Here is a 20,472-nt window from a genome sequence, read left to right on the forward strand (position 1 = left end):
AATAGTTTGGGGTAAATTTTAAAAAATAAATGCCTGAGGTTCCTGTTCAAGATGGCCCAGGGACTGAAGGTAGCAGAGACATATAAGGAAAATTTAGAGTGCAAAATGTGCTTTCAGATCATTGTGACAAAACTTTGAGATCAAATAGAGGAAAATAATCTAATATTGTCGTTTGCTTGCTTATATGTTCATGGATAAATTGGGCATAATCTTTTGGTAGTCTAGATAGATAGGAATAGTATGAGTCACTGTAACCTGGTGGGAAGGAGGAATTTCTATAAAGGAAGTGGGTGAAGGATTTTCTGTTAGATATCAAATTTAGTTTTTGTAGACTTGCCTATTTGTGCTCTGGTTCATATTTCATGTATATTGGCTTCTAATGATTCACTGGATATGACAAACTGATCACAGTATGAATGATGGGATTGCATAACTGAAGAAAAGTATGCAGAAAAACTGGTCTTTACATGCTGGGATAAATACTGCAGCCTTTTGTAGAGCATGGAAAATGTGTTTCCTCTCATGATCTCTCAGGTTTCAGGCTGAGGGTATCTGTCCTTAGATCCTCACAGTGTGAGCTTGCAGGATAATCTCTGGCAAGTGCTGTAGGAGATGCCAGGGAATTACCATGTTGACCATTTCTTCATGGCAATGTTAGTGAGTCCTAAATATGACTGACATCCACCAACTCTCAGTTGAGGTGTTGTAGGTTGTGAGTAGATACAAGAGTACAATGTAGTAATATCTACCAGCCCTGCATTGTGTACATGAAATGTAGATTGGCCTCATGAGTTAAAATTTGACAGCTCTGAAGGGTTCCTGCCAGTAGCTGTAAATGCCTTTTCTTGGTAAACTGAGGGATTGGGGCAAGACATGCTGTAAACATACTTAGGAGAACCAAAGTTCTACAGCTGTCAGAGGGACACAGATGTGAGTCATGATGTCACTGTTGTCCCTAAAGTCCCTAAAGGAGAAGATTTATGTCCTGGCAGAGTGATTTTAGTTCTGCATATCTGCTCTCACATACCCACTCTTCTCACTTTAACTTAGGGATCTGACATTAGCAGAGAACTCCAGAGCTTCTGGCAACAAAACTATCCAAATTACTTGCCAGATGCTTCAGTTGATGATAATATGGTGGGAACATCCAGACTCTCAACTGATGGTTTATTCAAAGAGTTGTTCCAAACCAGTGATATTAATGCTGGTTTATTCCATGCTACTCTGTATCTAGATGAAGTACACATCTGTGCTAGCTACTAATTCTGTTGCCATTGTTATGTGCCCATCATTTATGGAAATTAAGACCATCAGCATGAGTAGTGTGGGTTAAGAAAGGAGGCTGATACCTTTTTTAGTTTTTAAGTACACCATATTAATGGGAAGACAATAGTGGTAAGATGGGACACTTGCAAGGACAGACTTACAGGTGATCATCATAATTTTGTTCCTTCTTTTGTCAGCAGTATTTGCAAAGAAGACACTTTGGATGGGGTGTGTTTCCCCTGTTGCCATGCATTTATCACCTTTGTGGTTAAGAGGTGTTTTAATCATCGATTCTCAATGTTTATGGCAAGATTCGTGCTTGCATTTGCACTTCAGTGTTTGTTCTTTCTGCAGCCTCATGGAGGCTTTCTATATTTTATTCATAAGGTTGGCTCATTGTGGAGCAGGTGGTAAGGTTATGCATGACTGTTTTTAGTGCTGTAGATTTAGGCTGTGATTTTCAGTTTGGGTGAGGCTGATGAGACTACAATGGCTTGGAAAGGCTAAGGTTCTAGCTCCCACTGTAGACTTGTTTTCTGGAAATTACCAATGAAATTCAGTGGCAGGAATTAAGTGTACTGCCATCCTATAGGCAGTGGTAAGCTGAAGGTGGCTTTTTTTGCCCCTCAAATGAAGTAGGTTGTCTTTCATTTTGCCTTCCTGTCTTTGTAATACCTATATGGTGTTTACTTCTTTGGTATGATTCGATTATAATATATGGAAACAATTCAGTTGTTTGTTTGCTGGAGAAGTTTTCATCTTTATGTGAATACAAATACCTTTTTAGAGAAATGGCCCTGTTGTTTTATACTTCCCATTAGGCTGGCACAGTTCCTTCAGTTTTACAGTAAATGGAGGATCTTTACATTTTGAATGGCTTTTACGAGTCTTTATAAAACTATAATTGGTGAAAATGATACAATAATGCAGTGCTCAGTGTTGATGCTGAGAGATGGGAGGTTCTGGACAGGCTGAAACTCTTGTATAGCAGGCTTGATGACTGGCATTTTAGATCTTTGGAATCCTGTTAAATGTCTGTCTACCAAAATGTTGGATTTGCCTTTACACTTGAAAGAGGTGTTCATAATTTTTATCTTTTAAAACATAATGGATACACAAATTTTAAGTAAAAGTTTAAAACTTAGTTCTAACCCATATTCTTCACTATCACATTTTTAGTTTCACCCACTGAAAACCTAAGGGAAAGTCTGAGTGCAAATTATTGTAATTTTGACTAGAAATTTCAGAACGTGACCTTTCCAAGGTGAAGAAGTGAACTGGAGTCTGATGTTGAGCATTTTGACTCTGCAGAAGTGTTTTTTTCTTGCAAGTAGCCAAGAGAGTAGGAAGTTAGAAGGCAGAGCCAGGAGGTCAGACATAAGAGTCAAGGAAGTATGAATGACATCATCATCCCTAAGTACCCTCTCAGAAGATGAATGAGCTCTCTCTTGTATTACAATGCTAAAGAGCATTAGAAGGTGATATGATATCTAGACAACACATAAGATAAATGCCTCAGAGTATGCTAGAACAGCTTCCCCCCCACGCCCTCCACAAGTTCATAAATCCTTTGGTGGTCTCAATAATACAGTATGTGGCTGATGAGTATTATATGTTGTGGTCAGCTTCTTCTTGACAAAATTCATTTAGATTTAACAAATACCTTGAACATTGTCTAATTTAGTTACTTAAGCCAAACAACTCAGTGTAGCTCTAGATACCCCTTATCTCAGTAGACTCATGGCCCTTTTGGGTCACAGAGTGTGTTTTTTTCACTAGTTTCTGAAAACAAAGTAAGCAGATGTCACCAGAAGAAATATCCCCCTCTTTTAAATCTAACACAAAGTGTGTTTGTCATGATAAAATGCAAGTTTCATGATCTTAATGAATTCCTCCTGAAGGGAATGCGTGCCTCCAACAAAGCATGCAAAGGTGCTGTAGGGTTCAAGGTACATTCAGTCAGAAGTGGATTCGGTCTGAATTTCAGTCATTGTGCTTCAAAAGCATCATTCTGATATGATTTTATAAATCATCACTTTTCTACAGTGATTTTGAAATATGCAAAGTTGCAGTAAACTTCATTACCCAGCCCCTTTTTTTGCTTATGGAAGCACCCCTTAGTAAGTTCAGAAGAAAAATTTGATCAAAATATTTAATTGCATTTGTGTTTCAAAACTTAAAAAAGTCAAAATCTCCATAGAAAATCAGCTTCAGTTTGGAATAAACATGGTCTGTGGATTTTTGGTGTGTCGCTGCATGGACTGCAGTGTTCTAACACATCATATTTAATTGCCAAAGTAATTTTTCATTTTAATAATATTTGCTCAGTTGCTGTTTTTATAGAAATAAAATAATGTTCATTTGAAACACAATGTGAGAGAAGGAGACCCTCATTTTAGCTCTAACTAAATGCTGCAAAGTCCTTTATTCTAAACCAAAAACTGTCAGACTTTTAGCACTAATAGAAGAGTGGATCTTCCTTGACAAATGCCCCCATAAATTAGATATTAGCTTTAGTCAAACTCTGTCTCTCTCAGAAAATATTTCCACTTGCATATTCATTTGGAAGGACCTTACATGATGCCCACTTACTGCTATGAAAACCTGGGCTTCTGAGATGAAGGCAAAGAAAAATTACTGTGAACAAAAGAATATCTGGAATAGCAGAGCTTGAGCTTATGCAGAGATTTCTTTTTATAGAATGTTAGTTTCACTCACTTCTCGATATGTCTGTCTGCTGCTCTGTCCACCTCTCTATCTGTTTATCTGTCACCATTGCAGTGGTAACTTGCAGTATCAATTGGATTTTAAAAGACATATATCTTTTATACTAGCTGTCCTTTTTTATAATACCTTTTACAAATTTAATCAATGCATTTTAATATACAATATAGTTTAAGTGCAATATACGATAAATATTCAAGCTTCATCTTAAACATGCTCTAGCCTTTAAATTGTTAAAACTGCAGTGCCCTTTCAATCTACTTACATAATGTCATAAAATATACATTTCAAGGTAAATGAAGTCAGCTACTTCAATTTAGTCCCTCAAACTGGTAGTAAATGAGAGGTTAACACTATGGTGCCAAACCCATTATTGAGTAAATTTAGCACCTTGGACAGCTCTGTAAAATCTTTATTGCTTTCCTGACCTGCTCGTCATGTTCTGTCTATGTGTTCAGTGGCTCTCAGCTCTGATTGAAAGGCAATATATTAGATCCCGAACACAAACATGCTCGGGGGCTGCTTCACTGTGAGCGTAATGACATGGAGGTGAGAACAATTTTCTGGTCACCGCAATCCAAGCACCTTGCAAGGTCTGTTGCTCTAACTTATAGAGGACTTTTGGGGCTCCTTTGTATGTGGAGTCATAACAGTGGCTTCTATTGTAATTTAGGCAGAGCTGCAAAGGATTTAAAATGCATTCAGAAAACAAGAAGTTAATATCTTGAGCATGTCTGTGGTAGCATCTTATTGTGTGTTTTTAAAGCTAATTTGTGTCTATAAGAGGTACCGTCAACTCTGGAGCAGGAGGGACCATTATTTGACACAGGAGGTTTTTTGTGCAACATCTACTTTGTGTGATCTGAAAATGTCATAAACAAGAAATGCTTTTATTGTGTGAAAATATTGTTAGAGAAAGTATGAAACTCAAATTTACAGACTCTGAAAATATTGAAAAAATATAACCATTGACTGGCTAAGAAAATTGAATGTTACTTGTCAAGCAGGTTTCAATAAACCATCATGACAATTAGTTTTATTTACATGCAATATGATATGGCATTAAAGAACTTCTAGTGTTTAAGAACTGGAATATATTTTACACTAGGTAGAGCAGCTGTAAGATTCTATGTAATTACCTCATTTTCTAACATGGTCTTCAGTCTCTTTTTAGATGCATTCTAAGGTTTTTAGCTCAGCATTACATAAATAACTATGATTAGTCAGGTAGAGCAGAAATGACTATTTAAACTTTCTTTTTTTTCAGTAATTTGGCATAATGACAGCTTAGGTTAACAATATTCCAAAGCGGTTTGTGGGCTCTGTATCACATTCTAATTTTCCATCAGTGAAATATATAGTGCAAACAATTTCGACTGAAGTGAAATAAATCCTAGTTTGCGAAGTCAAACACCTGTGCAGTAATTTTCCATCTAAAATCATCGATTGAGAAAGATAGAATTTTTTCAATAACTTCTCTGCTCTTTGCTGGTTTGCATTTTCAGTGTGAGGAGAAAAAGGGCAAGTCAGTGTGCTGATGAACAAGGATTGTTTGTATCTGAATGTTGTTTGTAGTCTGTCTGTCCATGATTATACTCCTAACTGCTGTGGTCAAGCTACACAAAAAAACCCCACTGTAAAACAGCAGTCACAGCAGAAGACAAACACCAACCTCAGAAATCAAACAAACAAACAAACCAAACAAAAACCAACAGAAAGAGGCTGTAGCAACTTAACTCAGAGTCTGTTTCAAATGTGATTTAAAAATCCATCAATTATGTATCACATCTCACTTCATATGTGGAAAATAATTCAAATGTGTGTTCTGAGACAGGGGTGTGTGCAGCAGAAGGAAAGCCTAAATGTTTACTGGGAGAACAAAAATCCTCCATCTCATTTTTGAATTTAGGACATTATATATGTCATAAGTAGTTACTTCAGTATGACAACTATTTTATCTTATATTATAGAGAATTTAAAATTGAAAAAAATGCTAATATGCATCTAAAAGCTTGTCATTTGAAGAGTTGTTCAAGGATTTTTGAAGAGGTTATGGTGACAGCAAAATGAACGCAATTATATCTCTATTTTCTGATCAGAGTCTACAGTATATGAAAATTGAGCATTACTGTTTCTTTTTGGTATAAAATATGGCTATTGTGTAAAATATTTTAAGTTTAAAAGTTTAACTTTGTAGAAAGCTGTAAAATCCTTAGAACTGGTACTATTTTTGTAAGCTACCTGCAGAAATATGCAATGGTGAATAGCATCTTGTTAGAATATTAGAGCAGTACTTAGGGGCTGGGAACTACAAAAGTACATTGTTTTACTCAAAGGATGTTCTTGACCGGTTTTGATCAGGCAATTGGGAATCTGCTTTGAAAGATGCTTTGAAAGAATAAGAAAAAAATTTCTTCTGAGTTAATTCTGCAATGCAGTTTTATGTTTTCTATCAGGGTTATTATCAGGACACTGCAAAATATAAGAACACAGGAAATGCTATTATTCCTTGAATGCCAGTATGAAATAACCTAAGACATATTAAATGAAAAGGAACAAATGAGAAAATTGAAGGGAAAAAAATTGCCCAAAATGGAGAACTAAATCCCAGACTGTTTTAAATTTTGCTGTCCATGCAGGGAATTTTTCCAGAAAACATTTCATGGTACTGGGCTGTTCTCTCACACTGCATGTGTTTTACTCTTGGGCATCATTTTATGTACGTGGATCCTACCCTGACCCATGGTATCAGGATACAAACTGAAGAAGTTGAAAGGTTACATTACCAGTAGCATAGGACTGATTGGATATCTGCTGAATGTGGCCTGCTGGGTAAGGTCACAATTCCTGCAGCATGCAATTAGGAATAAAATAAACACATTGAAGGGATTCATAACATGCTCTGAATGACATTGATTGCAGTAATCTAGCAAATGACCTCAGGATTGTATTCTGCAATAAACCGATGAGTGGTTTATAGTGCAGATGGTAGAGACAATTGAGTGATGTATTTTATTTTGCAGCACCAATGATTCTCACCTTTCGACTTGATTAAGCGTGTGTGTGAATAGGATGAACTAGTGATTTAACACCATTCAGTGTTCGCTGAGAGTTGTTACAATTAAGGTTTACCTGGTGGGAGGAAAAAAAAATAAAACCTACCACAAAACGCTAATAGAACTAATAGAAGAGAATAAAAGATTCTAATATTTGTTTTCCCCACAAGGAGTTTATTGAACTCAGCAGAATGCATCTGTTTTTATATTGACAGGAAGTAATACTTAAGAGGGCTGCTGATTTAGTAGAAGCACTCTATGGTATGCCACATAATAACCAGGTAAATGCATTCTACTTCAGCAATTCTTTAACATGGCTATTTCTTAGATGTATAGATAGGGGGCTAAAGGTATATAATACTACAGTGGGAGAAAAGAATAAATGTAGAGGGCAATGTCGTATCTGGAGTGGGGTTTAGTTTGCTTGTTTTCTTTTTTAAAGGGTGTGAATTTAGTGCTTGTAAAAGCAATGTGTTATTAACCCTGGAGGCTTTTGCCCACTTTTACCAGATACTATATAATATGGGTGATGATACGCATTATGTCTTGCCACCAGTGATTTTTCAGTCTTACCCTAACAGCAGCTTTAAGGTGGAGAAAGACTCGGCTCCAGCCCCATTCTGCCAGTTGGTCTTTTTATACAGAAATGTGGCCGTTGGGACTGAGACTTCCAACTCCCTTACCACAGATGTCAGGATTTGTCACAAGGCAGCAGATCTTATAAGCGTTAGCTCTCAGTCAGCTCACTGCTGTAGAAAGAAAAGCATCTAGTTTTTGCCTTTGGACAGGGAACTGTTTCGTTTGAGTCTGTAAGAAAACGTTTGTCAGTCGCATTGGTAACTCTTTTATTCTCCCCCCCCCCTTCTTATCCTGTAGGAAATCATCCTGAAAAGAGCCGCAGACATCGCAGAAGCGCTCTACAGTGTCCCCCGCAATCACAACCAGCTCCCCGCCCTTGCTAACACATCAGTCCATGCAGGAATGATGGGAGTGAACTCCTTTAGTGGTCAACTAGCTGTCAATGTTTCTGAAGCCTCACAAGCCACCAACCAGGGTCAGGAGAAGACTCGTCTTCCTCTCTCTATGAACCTTTTCTGATAAAAGTCAGGGGAACATTCAGAGCAGAGGCAGGGGGGTGGTTCAGGCAGCTCCGTCCCAGACTGTCCACACCCTTGGAATGACACAGGACTGCCACGGAATGGGGCTGCTCCAACTCGGGAAAAGCACTTCAGCATATCTCTACAAAGCTTTTCATTTTGCTCAGAATAACACTTGTATTTGCATTTAAATCCCACTAATTTTAAATGACTTGAGCATGTACTTAATCTTAAGTACTTGCTTATATATTTTCCTGAGCATGAATGATCTCTCAATTTGGGCCTTGTGTAGCACTTCTTTATAATATAAAATTATCCCTTGAATATTTGTCTGGTTTAGTTGGGGATATAATACTGGCACTGTGTTTTTCTCAGAGTTTGAGACTTTTATAAATTTTACAATGAGCAAAGAATAGCGATATTTACAAAGACACTTTCAGAGCTTCTCTAATTTTTAAAATAAAGTGGGTTTCACTTTGTACAAAATCAATATTGTTTTAATTCCTACAGTTAAAAAGTAGATGAAACACATTTTTGTAAAAGCCCTTTGCATTTTCCACAGTCCTTTTCTCAGCTCTATATATTATCCAACTTAAAAATTCACTTTAATGAGAAAATATTAGAATGAGGCTGTTTTCTAGGGGAGTTGACAGAATTATTTTGCATCACACTAAAAAAATAGAAATTATTTCTAGATTAAAATATTTTGTGGATGTGCTGTGCGGTAGGAAGAAAAATTGGCATTTTTTCTTCCAGGAGTGAAGATGCATTTTGTATTTCTGTGCTTCCAGAAACAAATCTTCCTTTATGGATATTTGGATATGAGCTTCTGCAAATGTAATCTCCAGAATTAAGTAGAGATTCAAATTTTAACTTGCTGCTAAATTCGATACTCATTTTCTTCCACATAATAATCAGACTAGGGCAAAAAGGCAAAGGATATCCCACTACTTGGAGAAATACACTCTACATTTTCTGAAGTGTGCAGTGAGCATCTAGCATGAGATGTGTTAACTGAGAGTGACATCAGAAAAGAGTTAACAACAACCACGTGCTTTTAACATACCTTGAGTTGCTGTTTGCTCCTCACTTTGAAAATGTAGGTCATGTTTACTCCATTTCCTACAAACAGCTCTTTCAGAGCGAGTGTTCCTCTAACACCCAGTGGTGATCTTTGCTCGAGGGCATGGGTTGCCTGAGGAGCTCTGAAGGTTCCAGCCTCCCTCCTCTTCCTTCTCCTCCTCCTCCTCCACCCAGCAGTGACCTGGAACAGGGAGGGTTCACAATTTGGGGTTGCCTGGTGGTTGTGGGAGTCAGTCCTGGCCCTCCCTGTGCACCCCATGGCTGGACTAAGCTGCCACCTTGGCACTATGGTCACTTGCTTGTAGCTGTTTGTGTAAGAAACTGTTCTGGGGCTGATACCAACTTCTAAATGTATTCCCTCCCCACAAAAGGTTTTACTCGCAACTCGAGCAGCGTGTCGCCTCATGGCTACGTGCCAAGCACCACCCCTCAGCAGACAAATTATAACTCTGTCACAACAAGCATGAACGGCTATGGGAATGCTGGAATGTCAAATTTAGGCGGTTCTCCAACCTTCCTGAATGGATCTGCTGCCAATTCTCCCTATGCCAGTGAGTATTACATGGATTTTCTGTATTTTGCGCATTTTCATTAGAAGGAGATGGTGATTTTCCTGTGATACTCAATATTTAGTTTCTATTTTGAGCATTTGAAACAGATCTTGGTGCTTTCTCTGTTCTCCAAAGCACTGACCTTTGAGGCACTTTGAAGACACTAGCATTGCCAAAAGTGCTCTTCTCTGTTTATCATCATCATCATCATCATTATTAATTGGGAGTCTCATAACAGCTTAAAAATAATAATATCTCTCATCATACTTTCATAACTTACCTTATACTCTGTAAATAAGAAACACTGTCCTCACCATTGACTTCTGAGCAATTATCTTTATAGCCTTTATAAAAATTATGAATTATTATTTGACCTAAGCTTGATTGCTTATACTCCATTTGATTTTTAAGTAGTATTACTTTGACTTCACTGAGAGCTTAGTATTAGTCAGTGAAATGTGACAATGGCTCTCAGAGTTTGTGTTTTAGTGTCTGTACAGTGAATGCCACAAAAATGTAAGTCTTGCAAATCATATATTCCATGGCATGAAGAGCTTATGGTCTATAGTCCCAGTTACAGAAATATTTATGTGTAGGACTAAGTTTCTGCATTTTGTTATTAAAGGTTTAGTAACCCGTTTAAATATAAATACATTTCTATTGGTAGAGGCCTATGAACCTCTTCTGCAGCTGCTCACTCAGCTCAGTAGTCCCTGGTCACATGAGAGCATTAAATGAACAGGACCTGCCCAATTCCTCTGACATTACTCATGTGGCACAAAGGATTCCACTGACATCTGTAGAAAGCTGACAGCAGATTCAGGATGGAAGGTCTTGTCATATAAATAGGTTTATAGGCTGAGACCGTAGCATGAACATGACAAACAGACTGATGAACATACCAAGGTTTACATATCAAATTTAAGTTAATGGTGTAACAGCAGTAATGAATTATTTTGAATTGCATTGCTAGAGTTCAGAATTAAAAAGGGGATAGGAAACCTGACTAAAAAAAAAATAACTTCAAGGTTTCTTATCTGCTGCAAATTTAGAAGAAATTATTTACCCACATAACGAGTACTTATAACCTGTGAATTGCTAACCAGTGATTATTTTTGTACTCTAATAATAATGTAACATGTAATGTTACAAAGTACGTTACTTATTAAGTTGGATTTACTGTCATAGAAACTGCACACTCTGAATTCATAATATAACATGATTGATGAGACATCTCCTTTTGGAAGCAGATGCCAGTAATGCATTTAAAATACTCCAGCAGTGTATTATTTCATATTTATGAACGAAGTCCTCTTTAGAATAGCATTTCACTTTCTAGCCCTGGTTCTCTTTTCTATTTATATTTTGGGAGGTTTTCTTGGTAAATCTGTCATTCTGCTAATGCCTAATCCATTGAATCAGAAAATGCTTCAATCATGACCTGAAAATTAAAAGGTGGCATTCTTAATTAAATCAATAAACTAATTGCTGTATAGTAGCAATTCAATTTAGGTGCTTTGATTGCTCTCCCTTAGCAAGTACTTCCAGACACAGAGTGACTTCAGACTAAGATTGTATCTGTCAGACTGTGAAACTTTGAACATTTAATTTCCATTAATTGATTTCCTCAGTGTTAACAAATATGATATCAGATTCTCAAATAAGAACTTAAATAGGGTGATTTTTATCTACGTAAATGCAAATAAAATAATAATTCAAAGCCCAGATGATCAGAATTTTACTCTATAATATGTAATTATTCACAGCCCACTTGTGTATCTAAGCAGTTTCTAAACAGGAAGATGAATGAAAGTATGGGATCTTACATTTAGTCCTTTCCTTTTGTTTTCAGGGGGTTTTTGTTGTTTTGGGTTGTTTGTTTGTTTGTTTTTGGGGGTTTTTTTGTTTGTTTTTTTTTGTTGTTGTTGGTGGTGGTGGGGTTTCTTTTTCTTTGTTTTGTTTTTTGTTGTTGTTGTTGTTGGATAAGAGGGGAAACTGGCAGTGGTTTCTGAATATTAAAGTAGTGGGTTTCATTTCATGAAAACAAATTCACTTAAAAACTCAATGACAAATGCATGAACCAAAGATATTTATCTCACTGTATGGTGAAATTACCTCTGGTCACAAAAGAGAGCATCCGAGAATCAGAATTCTCTTGTTTCTGCAACCAGTTATTATTGAACACTAAGAAATGCCTCCTGGGGGGGTCTTTTTTTTCCTCTAGTTGTGCCATCAAGTCCGACAATGGCCTCCTCCACTAGTCTCCCCTCGAACTGTAGCAGTTCCTCTGGGATTTTCTCCTTCTCACCAGCCAACATGGTCTCAGCAGTGAAACAGAAGAGTGCTTTTGCACCTGTCGTGAGACCGCAAACTTCTCCTCCTCCCACCTGCACCAGCACCAACGGCAACAGCCTGCAAGGTACGTGAAGCCCGGTCTGGAGAGTAGGTGGCTGCTCTCAAACTATGAGTTCCCAGTGCCTTGAGAGGCTCTAAGCAACACTGAGTTGTCAAAGGGGATAGAACACAGTGGGGGATCCCTGGTGGCCTCTGTCTCAAAGTCTCCTGCTGTAAAGAGTAACTGGACTCCACCACCAGCCCGCCTTGTACCGTGCAGGTGTTTGGCAACCACCCTACCTCTAACTCAACTAATACTGCTGAATTGAGAGGCTGTGTCCTTTAAAGCACAGACCTACTATTATGATAAAAACAAGTAATATTTCAGCTTACTAATATCGTCCTTTTTCTTTCTTTCCTCTCTTATTCCCTGTTGTCGTCCTTTATCAGACCAGTCTTTTGTGGACTCTAGCAAGTACTCCACTGCAGGGTCTCTCCAGGGGCTGGCCTTCTCCTGAAGTACGTCACTCAATCTTCCCTTCCTTTTTGTCCTTTGTCATAGTACACTTGTGCAGAAATCCTACTGAGAGCAAATAGACCGTTACAGAGCTTGGCACAAACCTTTCCTTTCATAAATAGGAGATGCATTACAAACTAACAGCAACATTTTCCATTAACTCGTACCAGGGCAAACATTAGTTTCCACTGATTAATCTATTTCTGTGCCAATTAATTCCATAAATGGTGCAAGGCCTTTTGGAAAGCCTTTTGAACTGCTGGCATCAAGGGGCTGCTCCTTTTCTACCTCCTTTTCTACCCTCTCATTATAAGTATTCCAGCATTAGCACCTAAATCCGTTTGAAGCGTTGATGCAGGTGAGGGAGTGATGGATAAAAGCTTGTCAAACTGAGGGTGCTGCAAAGCCCAGCACCACCCACCTCATTGTTTGGCTCAACCTGTTTTACAACATGGTGCCTAAACCTTCCTGTGTAATTCCCTCACTGTGCATTAGTGTGCTGAGAGAGACATTTTCATGCTCACTTAGATCCAGGAGTTTCCATAAGCAGGTGCATCCAGCTGCCTCCAACAGTGCCAGAGGTGGGAAAGATTTTGTGGTATATGTTGTGCTTCCACCAGACCTGAGATCTGTTTCCTTTCCACGTGCCTGTGCAAACTACCCAAAGAGCATGAGCGGGAAATAAAATCTATGATTGTCAAAGCCAGGTTCAGAAGGAGCTGTGCAGAGGCAAGGGAATATTGTTCCACAGACTCCACATGTCACTGTATGGCCTCTGGAAAGAGAAACGCTGGGCTTGAAGGCATAATGCTGATAACGCCATTAACAGCCAAAAAAAATCTATATGCAAGCAGAGCAGAAGGAATTAATTCATAGAGGCTGGGATCTATTGTGCCTGAAGGAAAACATTGTCCCTCAGTGCATGTTATTCTGGTGAATTGGGAAGAGGAATCCTTGAAGGTGCACAAACACACATGCTCAGAAATTGCATAAATACTTAGGAAGGTATATGCAGAACTTGGATACCTTCAATCAAGATTTTGTTGTAAGTACAAACACAACAAAATTTTCAGACGAGCTGTAGCATTTAGGAGATTCGGTTTCGGACATTTAAAAGATTGGGCACTGCTGACAGGCTACAAATTTTAAAAGCAACAGCTAAAAATATTTTCCATCTAAATTAAAAAAAAATAAGCTTTTGAACATGTTAATATTTTTTTCTCTCTTTACCTTGTCCCAACTTGTTGTTGCAGATGGAGAGAAAAAATGAGTAACAGGAGAAAGCTTTTTCAGGCACTATTTTTCCTTTCACAAGACACAGAATTCTCAGATTCCATGTACTGTGTTATGAAAAGCAATTATGGAATGAGCTGAGAGCACTGGACACAACTGGGGCTTTCTGATTGCCTCCTCATTATGTCACATCCACACCTGTAATGCCCAGAAACCACACAGGTCTGAGTGTTTTCCCTAATTTTTATTTAGCAATTCAGTTTTCATAATAGGAATGAGACACCAAGAGATGGTTCATTTTTAGGTCATCACTGAACTTCTTGGTGAGTTAAAGACACACAGCCTTTAGTCCCATGCCTTCTGACACCACCTGAGGCTTGTAATAATCACTCAGAGATGCACTGCCTGTTGTGCCTTAATGCTTAAATAAACAACCATGTATAAGGAGGCTGTCTTATCTCTCTTGGGCTTCTGGATACATCAGAAAGCAATCAAGCTTTCCTTATGTAGCTTAGATATCAGCAGTAACTCGCTAAAACAGCAGCTAGGCTTATCTGTTGTTCTCTTTGCCATGCAATTTTGTAAAACCCAAAATGCATTATTTCTGTAATTTGCTAGCAGCAAATACAAATTAGTGTAAGATAGAAGAAATAAAGGCCATTGGTTGGAGTTTCTCTGCTCTCTGCCCTCCCTTTTTGGAGGTGGTGTGATCTCATACCTACATTGTTTCCCACTGATAGCTCTGTTTTCAGGATCAATAACATGCTACAGCTGAGAGAATTTGCATGACTAGATGTAGCACTTATGGAATAAAAGTGGAGTGATATAAATGAAGACTTGCAAAGAATGGAAATATCAAAGCTTTTAGGCAGAAAAGATATCATTTGCCATTTGCCTTGTAATTTAATTCAGAATTTCAGAGCTCTTAAAAAATAATAATGCTTTAAAAAAAAATGAGTGTCTGTGGCATTTGTTTCCAATGGCAAAAGGTGCATGTCTGATCAGTAACCACAGGGAAATGCCTACACCACGAAGGAAGGAATTGCAGTTATCTCACCTTTTTTTGGCTCTTAGGGTACACAGCTGTGCTGCCCCAAGAGAGACAATTCTTGACCACTTATTGGTGAGATTGATTTGGTTCTGATGAATTTTTTAGCTTGAGAATTTTTTGTTGGGATAATATCTCGACATGTTCTGAAGAAGAGATACTTTGTCTAACGCAAAGTTCCAATACATTTAGAATTTATAAAGGGCTGAAAAGCACAAAAAATGCTGATATAGTATGAGGACTAACTCTATTGCACTCATCACATACAGGAAGGCTCTACCTGTTCCCATGTCCTCAACTCCTTGCTTACCTGAGCAGAAAAAGAGGGAGCTCTGTGGTCAGCTATGCCTTTCTCTGCACCAATGTCCTCTATGCTTTGCACATCAGTGTCTTCCTGTAGGGTTTAAAGTAACTTAACTCACCTTTCTATCCCTTTCATCCTCATTCTCAGCTCCTTGGAGAGCCCTTATGTGGGGTGGAAACAATCAGTACAGTAATTCCACATAAAACCACTGCTGAATGATGAATTCCAATAATTGAAATGCCTTTGCAACACGTCACCTCTGAGGATGGCCTGTTGCAAACACGTTGGATGTATTTTGCATTCTCGCCTTCTCCTCTCATTTTATTTCATTTAATCAGTGCAGTTTACTCGAGCTGTTCTCCCCTTGCTGATTAGACTTGTAATTCTTGCACATATGGTGGTGTTTGTGGAGAAAACATTTCCCTCCTCTCCCCCTCCAACCCCAAATCTGTGAGTCTTTTACTTTGGCTCTGTTCTTATCAAATAATTGCAGCTGTAATTAAAGCACAATGAATCAGCATCAGTCACAGGGTTGAGTTCTTCCTTAAGAAATTACATGTCCAGATGTCTGCAATGGCAGGCAGTTCCAGCATTTAAATCATATGCCCATGAAGTGCCACCAACCTGAAGGCAAATCTGTTTTCTACCTCTTGGCAAATAATTGTACAACTGGCATTTTAAGGACACGTTGTTGTTACAGTTTTCATCATAAACTTGCATGACTACCCCTTGTAATGACCTGCTTGCTCACAGTATGTCACTTGGACTCTTGGTATGTTTGATCTGCATTGAGTCCCCAGTAGATACCGAGAGATCAAGCTGGGAGTCAAACAACTTGGAAGACTATACCTGTTGACTTTTAATAAATGTCTCCCTGTTAAGAGAGGTGGTGGTTTCATACCATTATGCTTCCTAGCCAGTGAGGCTAGGAAGCATAATAAAGAAATAGTGGTGATTCAACTTAGCCAACAAAAGAGAAAATATTCTAAATAAACATTAACATATGACTCACTCGATGTAGTTGGTGGTGTCTGCTACAAGTTTAATCATCAGATGCTGGTCTGCTAACCCACCATATAAGGACATATTTCAAATTGAAAATTAGATTTGAGAGTTTAAGTCCCTTTCTGAGCATCTGGAAATACATACATAAGTCCCAGGGATGAACACTGAAGTTGTAAGAGAACTAGCATAGGAGAATGACCTATATCAGTGTGACAATGCAAGGGACACCTTTCCAGGTCCCTAACAGTGGTGGTCTGTAATAGAATGCATGGCTGGGTCAAATTTAGGCCTCCTGTCCATTTCAAGATTTTGAAACTAAAATCAGAAAAATAAGTTGGGGTCTGATACTGATATTGGGGAAAACCAGTGATTTCTACAATAAAACCAGTAATTTCAGCCAAGTCACTTGCAATTTAAACCACTTTCCAGTCAGGAGGCTTCCCATGATTACTGTGTACCTAGTTGTCTCTTATGAGTGATACTTATGTATAAATTTAACTCAAAGTACAGCTGAGTACATTTCTAGTAAATGTTTAAAGCTCTGAGGATTTTAAAAGTTGCTTGATAATGCAGAAAATTAACCTTTTCCCCCTCTTTTTCTCTCTCTCTCTCTCTTCCCCCCCACCCCTTTCCTTCTGACAGCTATATCTGGCATGATTGTTCCCCCCATGTGAAAGAATTGCCTTGAAGAATTTTATTAATGAAGAGGTTGAATTCTGCTTCAGAGAGAATCTGATACAAGTCCCAGAGTGGAACTTTTTACTCAGGCCTTTTTAAAAATAAAAAAGAAATAAAGAAGGATCTTACAATAACTGCAGATTTTTAAACAAAACAAAAATCACCATCCTTGCAAATACTGAAATTAACAATCTACAATTGCAAGGTGTTGATTCATGTTGTCCATCCCAAATACCTGGGAGATATATTTATTGTATGTTGATAAAAAAAGAAGTCCACTTTTTTTTTTCTTTGCAGGGTGGGGGCTTGCTTTTATTTCCTTCTGGTTTTTTTGTGTTTTTTTAAGGCTTGATTTAACTCGACACCATTTGTCTTTTATAAATCATACAATTACACAAGGGACACTAGAGATGGAACTCCACATTTTTAATTTATGAATTTTTTTTTTTTTAAAGCTGTGTAAAGAAAAATGGAGTGATGTCATTTACATACAAGTCTGTATGGGACAGAATAGAAGTGCCAGTTAGTTTTTCGTAGAAGAATTATGGCCATTTAATTAAGGGTCGGCTCATATATGTTGCTTATCCAGTGGTGACTTGCTAATATGATGCATTTTTAATGTTCTAATTAAATAGGTTTCACTCCCTAGAAAGCTGATATTTTTGGATGATGAGGGTGGGATGAGGGATGGGATGAGGAACCTCTGTCTTTAATATCAGGCTGAATAATTGTGTAAATAATGCAACAGGAAAAGTTCATCATAGGACACCAGGTTAGAAGGGGGCCCTAAGGTCTAACCTTTTTTGGCAAAACGCTGGTGAAAGGGAAGGTAAGGATGCAAATAGCAAACACATTGCTCTTGAACCGAAAATCCAGTGCCTCTAGATATGATGCTAAAACTGCAGAATTAGACGAGCACAGCTCTATTTAGCTGATGTATCAGACTCCTTCCAAACGAGTGGCCTTCCCGAAGCGCAGCGTCGCCTGAGCCGCGCTGGGAACGCTCTTTGGATTTGGCCTGAGGACACAGACTGTGGCCATCCCTGAGGACACAGACTGTGGCCATCCCTGTGGGGTTTTTCAGTGTAGCACTTCTCCCCTTGACCCATTTTTATGGGGCAGGATGAGAACAACCCCGGATGCCGTTCCCCATCCTCCCCACCTAAAAGCACAGGTTGCATCAGCCTCCCACTGGGATCATTCCTGTATCAGTCGACCCTCTCAGTCTGTATCATACTATATAAAGCAACAGGTAACTGCTTTTGAATAGTGAATGGAAACATGAGGTTGGGGGGGGTGGGGAGGGGCTGTTAGGAAGGTTTCAAATCAAAACCATAGCTTCTGTTTTACAAAAAATTTTGCTATCATTATCTGGGAAGTGTTCTTAAAAACTATTAGTCAAAGAGGCAGCAAAGCTCTGAAGATGCATTACCTGATATTTTTTCTTTGCTGTTGTGTTTTGTATGTAGTTATAAATACTGTAGATTTTTTGTGATTTTTTGCCAAAGTTGTTGTTCTATTTATACATTTTAATGTCTTAAGACAGTTTTTCAATTTCACAAAAAAAAAAAAAAAGAATTTTACTGCATATTTTGCAAAAAGAGCTCACTACCTTTAGCTTGCACATACTTGCAAATTAATTAAAGAAAAAAAAGCTTTTTGTTTCTGTTTTTTGTTTGTTTGTTTGTTGGGGGATTTTGTAAAATATCCATATAAATAATGTATTTATCTTTGGAATTTGTACATTGCTTTTTGTCCCCTACAAGTTTATTTTATTGTGTATGTTTGCTATGTGAAAAGTGCTGATTTGTTTGGTCATTCACCGTTGTATTAGCTGTTTAAATGTGATTTTAATACATTTCATTTATAGGGTTGATTTTTTTAGTATTGTTTAAAACCATGCTTCCATTTTTTTTTAATTTCCACCCAAAAGCCATTGTCTATTTTTGTATTATTTGTAAGTTAAGAAGTTTTTTCCAATATATGGCAAAAGGTAGCATATTATTCTTGTAGCATTTAGTTATGTAGATTTTAAAAAAAAAATGTATCCTTTGCTTTTGAGGCTTAACAAAAACTAATGCTGTTTTACTCTATTAATATGCATGGGATTTCTCCTCTTTGGAGTGACGCATTTTTGTGCATTAAATATGGGGAGAAACTTCATAGAACTCAATGAAAATACTTTCTTTCTTAAGTCTGCTTGTATATTTCTCTGTCTTTCACATAAATATAAACCAGCAGATTGGATGCCTTAACAATGCAAATCATATTCATTTCACTTGTACATTGTACTGTGCACCAGAACTGTCAATCATCACTAACATTCTAAGAAAAAAAAAAGGAATTGAAAAGCACAAAAGAACTGTTTTGTTACCTTAAAACAATATAACTTTTTTCTAGTCAAGCAAGAAATCATTTACAACGATGCTGCAACTGTGCATGCTTCCTGTATGAATTTTGCAATGGTTTTCACTAGAATGTCACAGTGTGATCTTTGGGGGGAAGGGAAGAAAACAGGATTTTTTTTTTTTTTCATGATGAGAAAATAAAAGAAGAGAAAACTGGAAAATGTGAGAGACATCAGTTTATTGCTTCTCTGTATTCCAAGTGATTATTCTAATTCACATAGTAAAGCAACAGCACGACAATGTAATCAAATTTAAAGCCATATTTTGTCCAGTGACACCGTCGATTACTCTTGTAGAGCTCCACTCAGTCCTAGTGATTTTGACACCACTCTTAGCCACGATGTTTGTAGTCTCTAAGCCAGTGTCCAAAGATCCTTTGACAATGTGCATAATTTTGTTTTGTTGCAGCTACTTATCGTGATCTGATGAATGGGAATTTATCAAAAATCTCCCCTGCACCACCCTTGTCTTTTACAAAGTAAAAGATGCAGCTGTTTACAGAATATGGCTTTAAGTGGAAACATTCAGATTTCAGTTTTAACAAGGTGAAGCTTCACAATGACTGGATTGCATAAAGTAATGCCTATTTCCTCACAGTTGTACTAGGATGCAGCTAAAATGAAGTCATCTCTGAAACTACTAACCTTTCACCTTCTTATCTAAATCTTTTTGAATAGACACACACACTGTACAGTTCTATTGTTAGAGAAACTAACTACTGTAGAGATTGTTATAATTTTTTTGCAGAAATTCAAGCTGTAAAAACTTTTCAACTTTCACAATATTTAATTAAAGTTACTTCCTGTCTGTGAATACAGCTCCTAGTTGTGTGTTTATTTTTCTGCCTCTGCTAGCTATAAATGGGAAAAAAATAAAATACAGAAGCCAGAGGCTAGTGAATTAAGGAGAAACAGAAATTCATGGAATTACACAATGAAACACAGTGAATGCTCGTGCATTGAAACTCCTTTATCTCTAATGGATTTCAAAGGATCTTCACTCAGAATGCTAAATTTCATCCTGTTATCATTAATCTTATTATTTCCATTGGTTTAGCCTTGTTTGCCTGAAGGGCCAACATATTTTTCTAGTGGATTTCAGGAGCATTTCTGGCTTTAGGTACTCAGTTGCAAGAGCTGTCTCTCTCTAAACACAGTGAGCACACAAG

General features: G+C 37.7%; 1 protein-coding gene across 8 annotated transcripts in view; it reads left to right on the top strand.

Moving 5' to 3' along the window:
- Positions 1-20,117, top strand: part of EBF1 (EBF transcription factor 1) — a 272,939-nt gene extending 252,822 nt beyond the window's left edge. For 4 of the 8 annotated variants that reach the window (XM_032703199.1, XM_032703200.1, XM_032703201.1 and 1 more), the window contains exons 12-17: positions 7,262-7,327; positions 7,923-8,100; positions 9,598-9,777; positions 12,002-12,196; positions 12,562-12,630; positions 16,861-16,889. In XM_032703199.1, coding sequence (XP_032559090.1) covers positions 7,262-7,327; positions 7,923-8,100; positions 9,598-9,777; positions 12,002-12,196; positions 12,562-12,629 — 687 coding nt within the window. In that variant the 3' untranslated portion in view covers position 12,630; positions 16,861-16,889. Of the gene's footprint in view, positions 1-7,261; positions 7,328-7,922; positions 8,101-9,597; positions 9,778-12,001; positions 12,197-12,561; positions 12,631-16,860 lie in introns of all 8 variants that reach the window. The other 4 variants (XM_032703203.1, XM_032703204.1, XM_032703205.1 and 1 more) reach the window with 1 other exon arrangement.
- The last annotated feature ends 355 nt before the right edge of the window (positions 20,118-20,472 follow it).

This window comes from Chiroxiphia lanceolata, chromosome 15, assembly GCF_009829145.1.
Source record: "Chiroxiphia lanceolata isolate bChiLan1 chromosome 15, bChiLan1.pri, whole genome shotgun sequence".
In the NCBI taxonomy this organism is placed as follows: domain Eukaryota; kingdom Metazoa; phylum Chordata; class Aves; order Passeriformes; family Pipridae; genus Chiroxiphia; species Chiroxiphia lanceolata.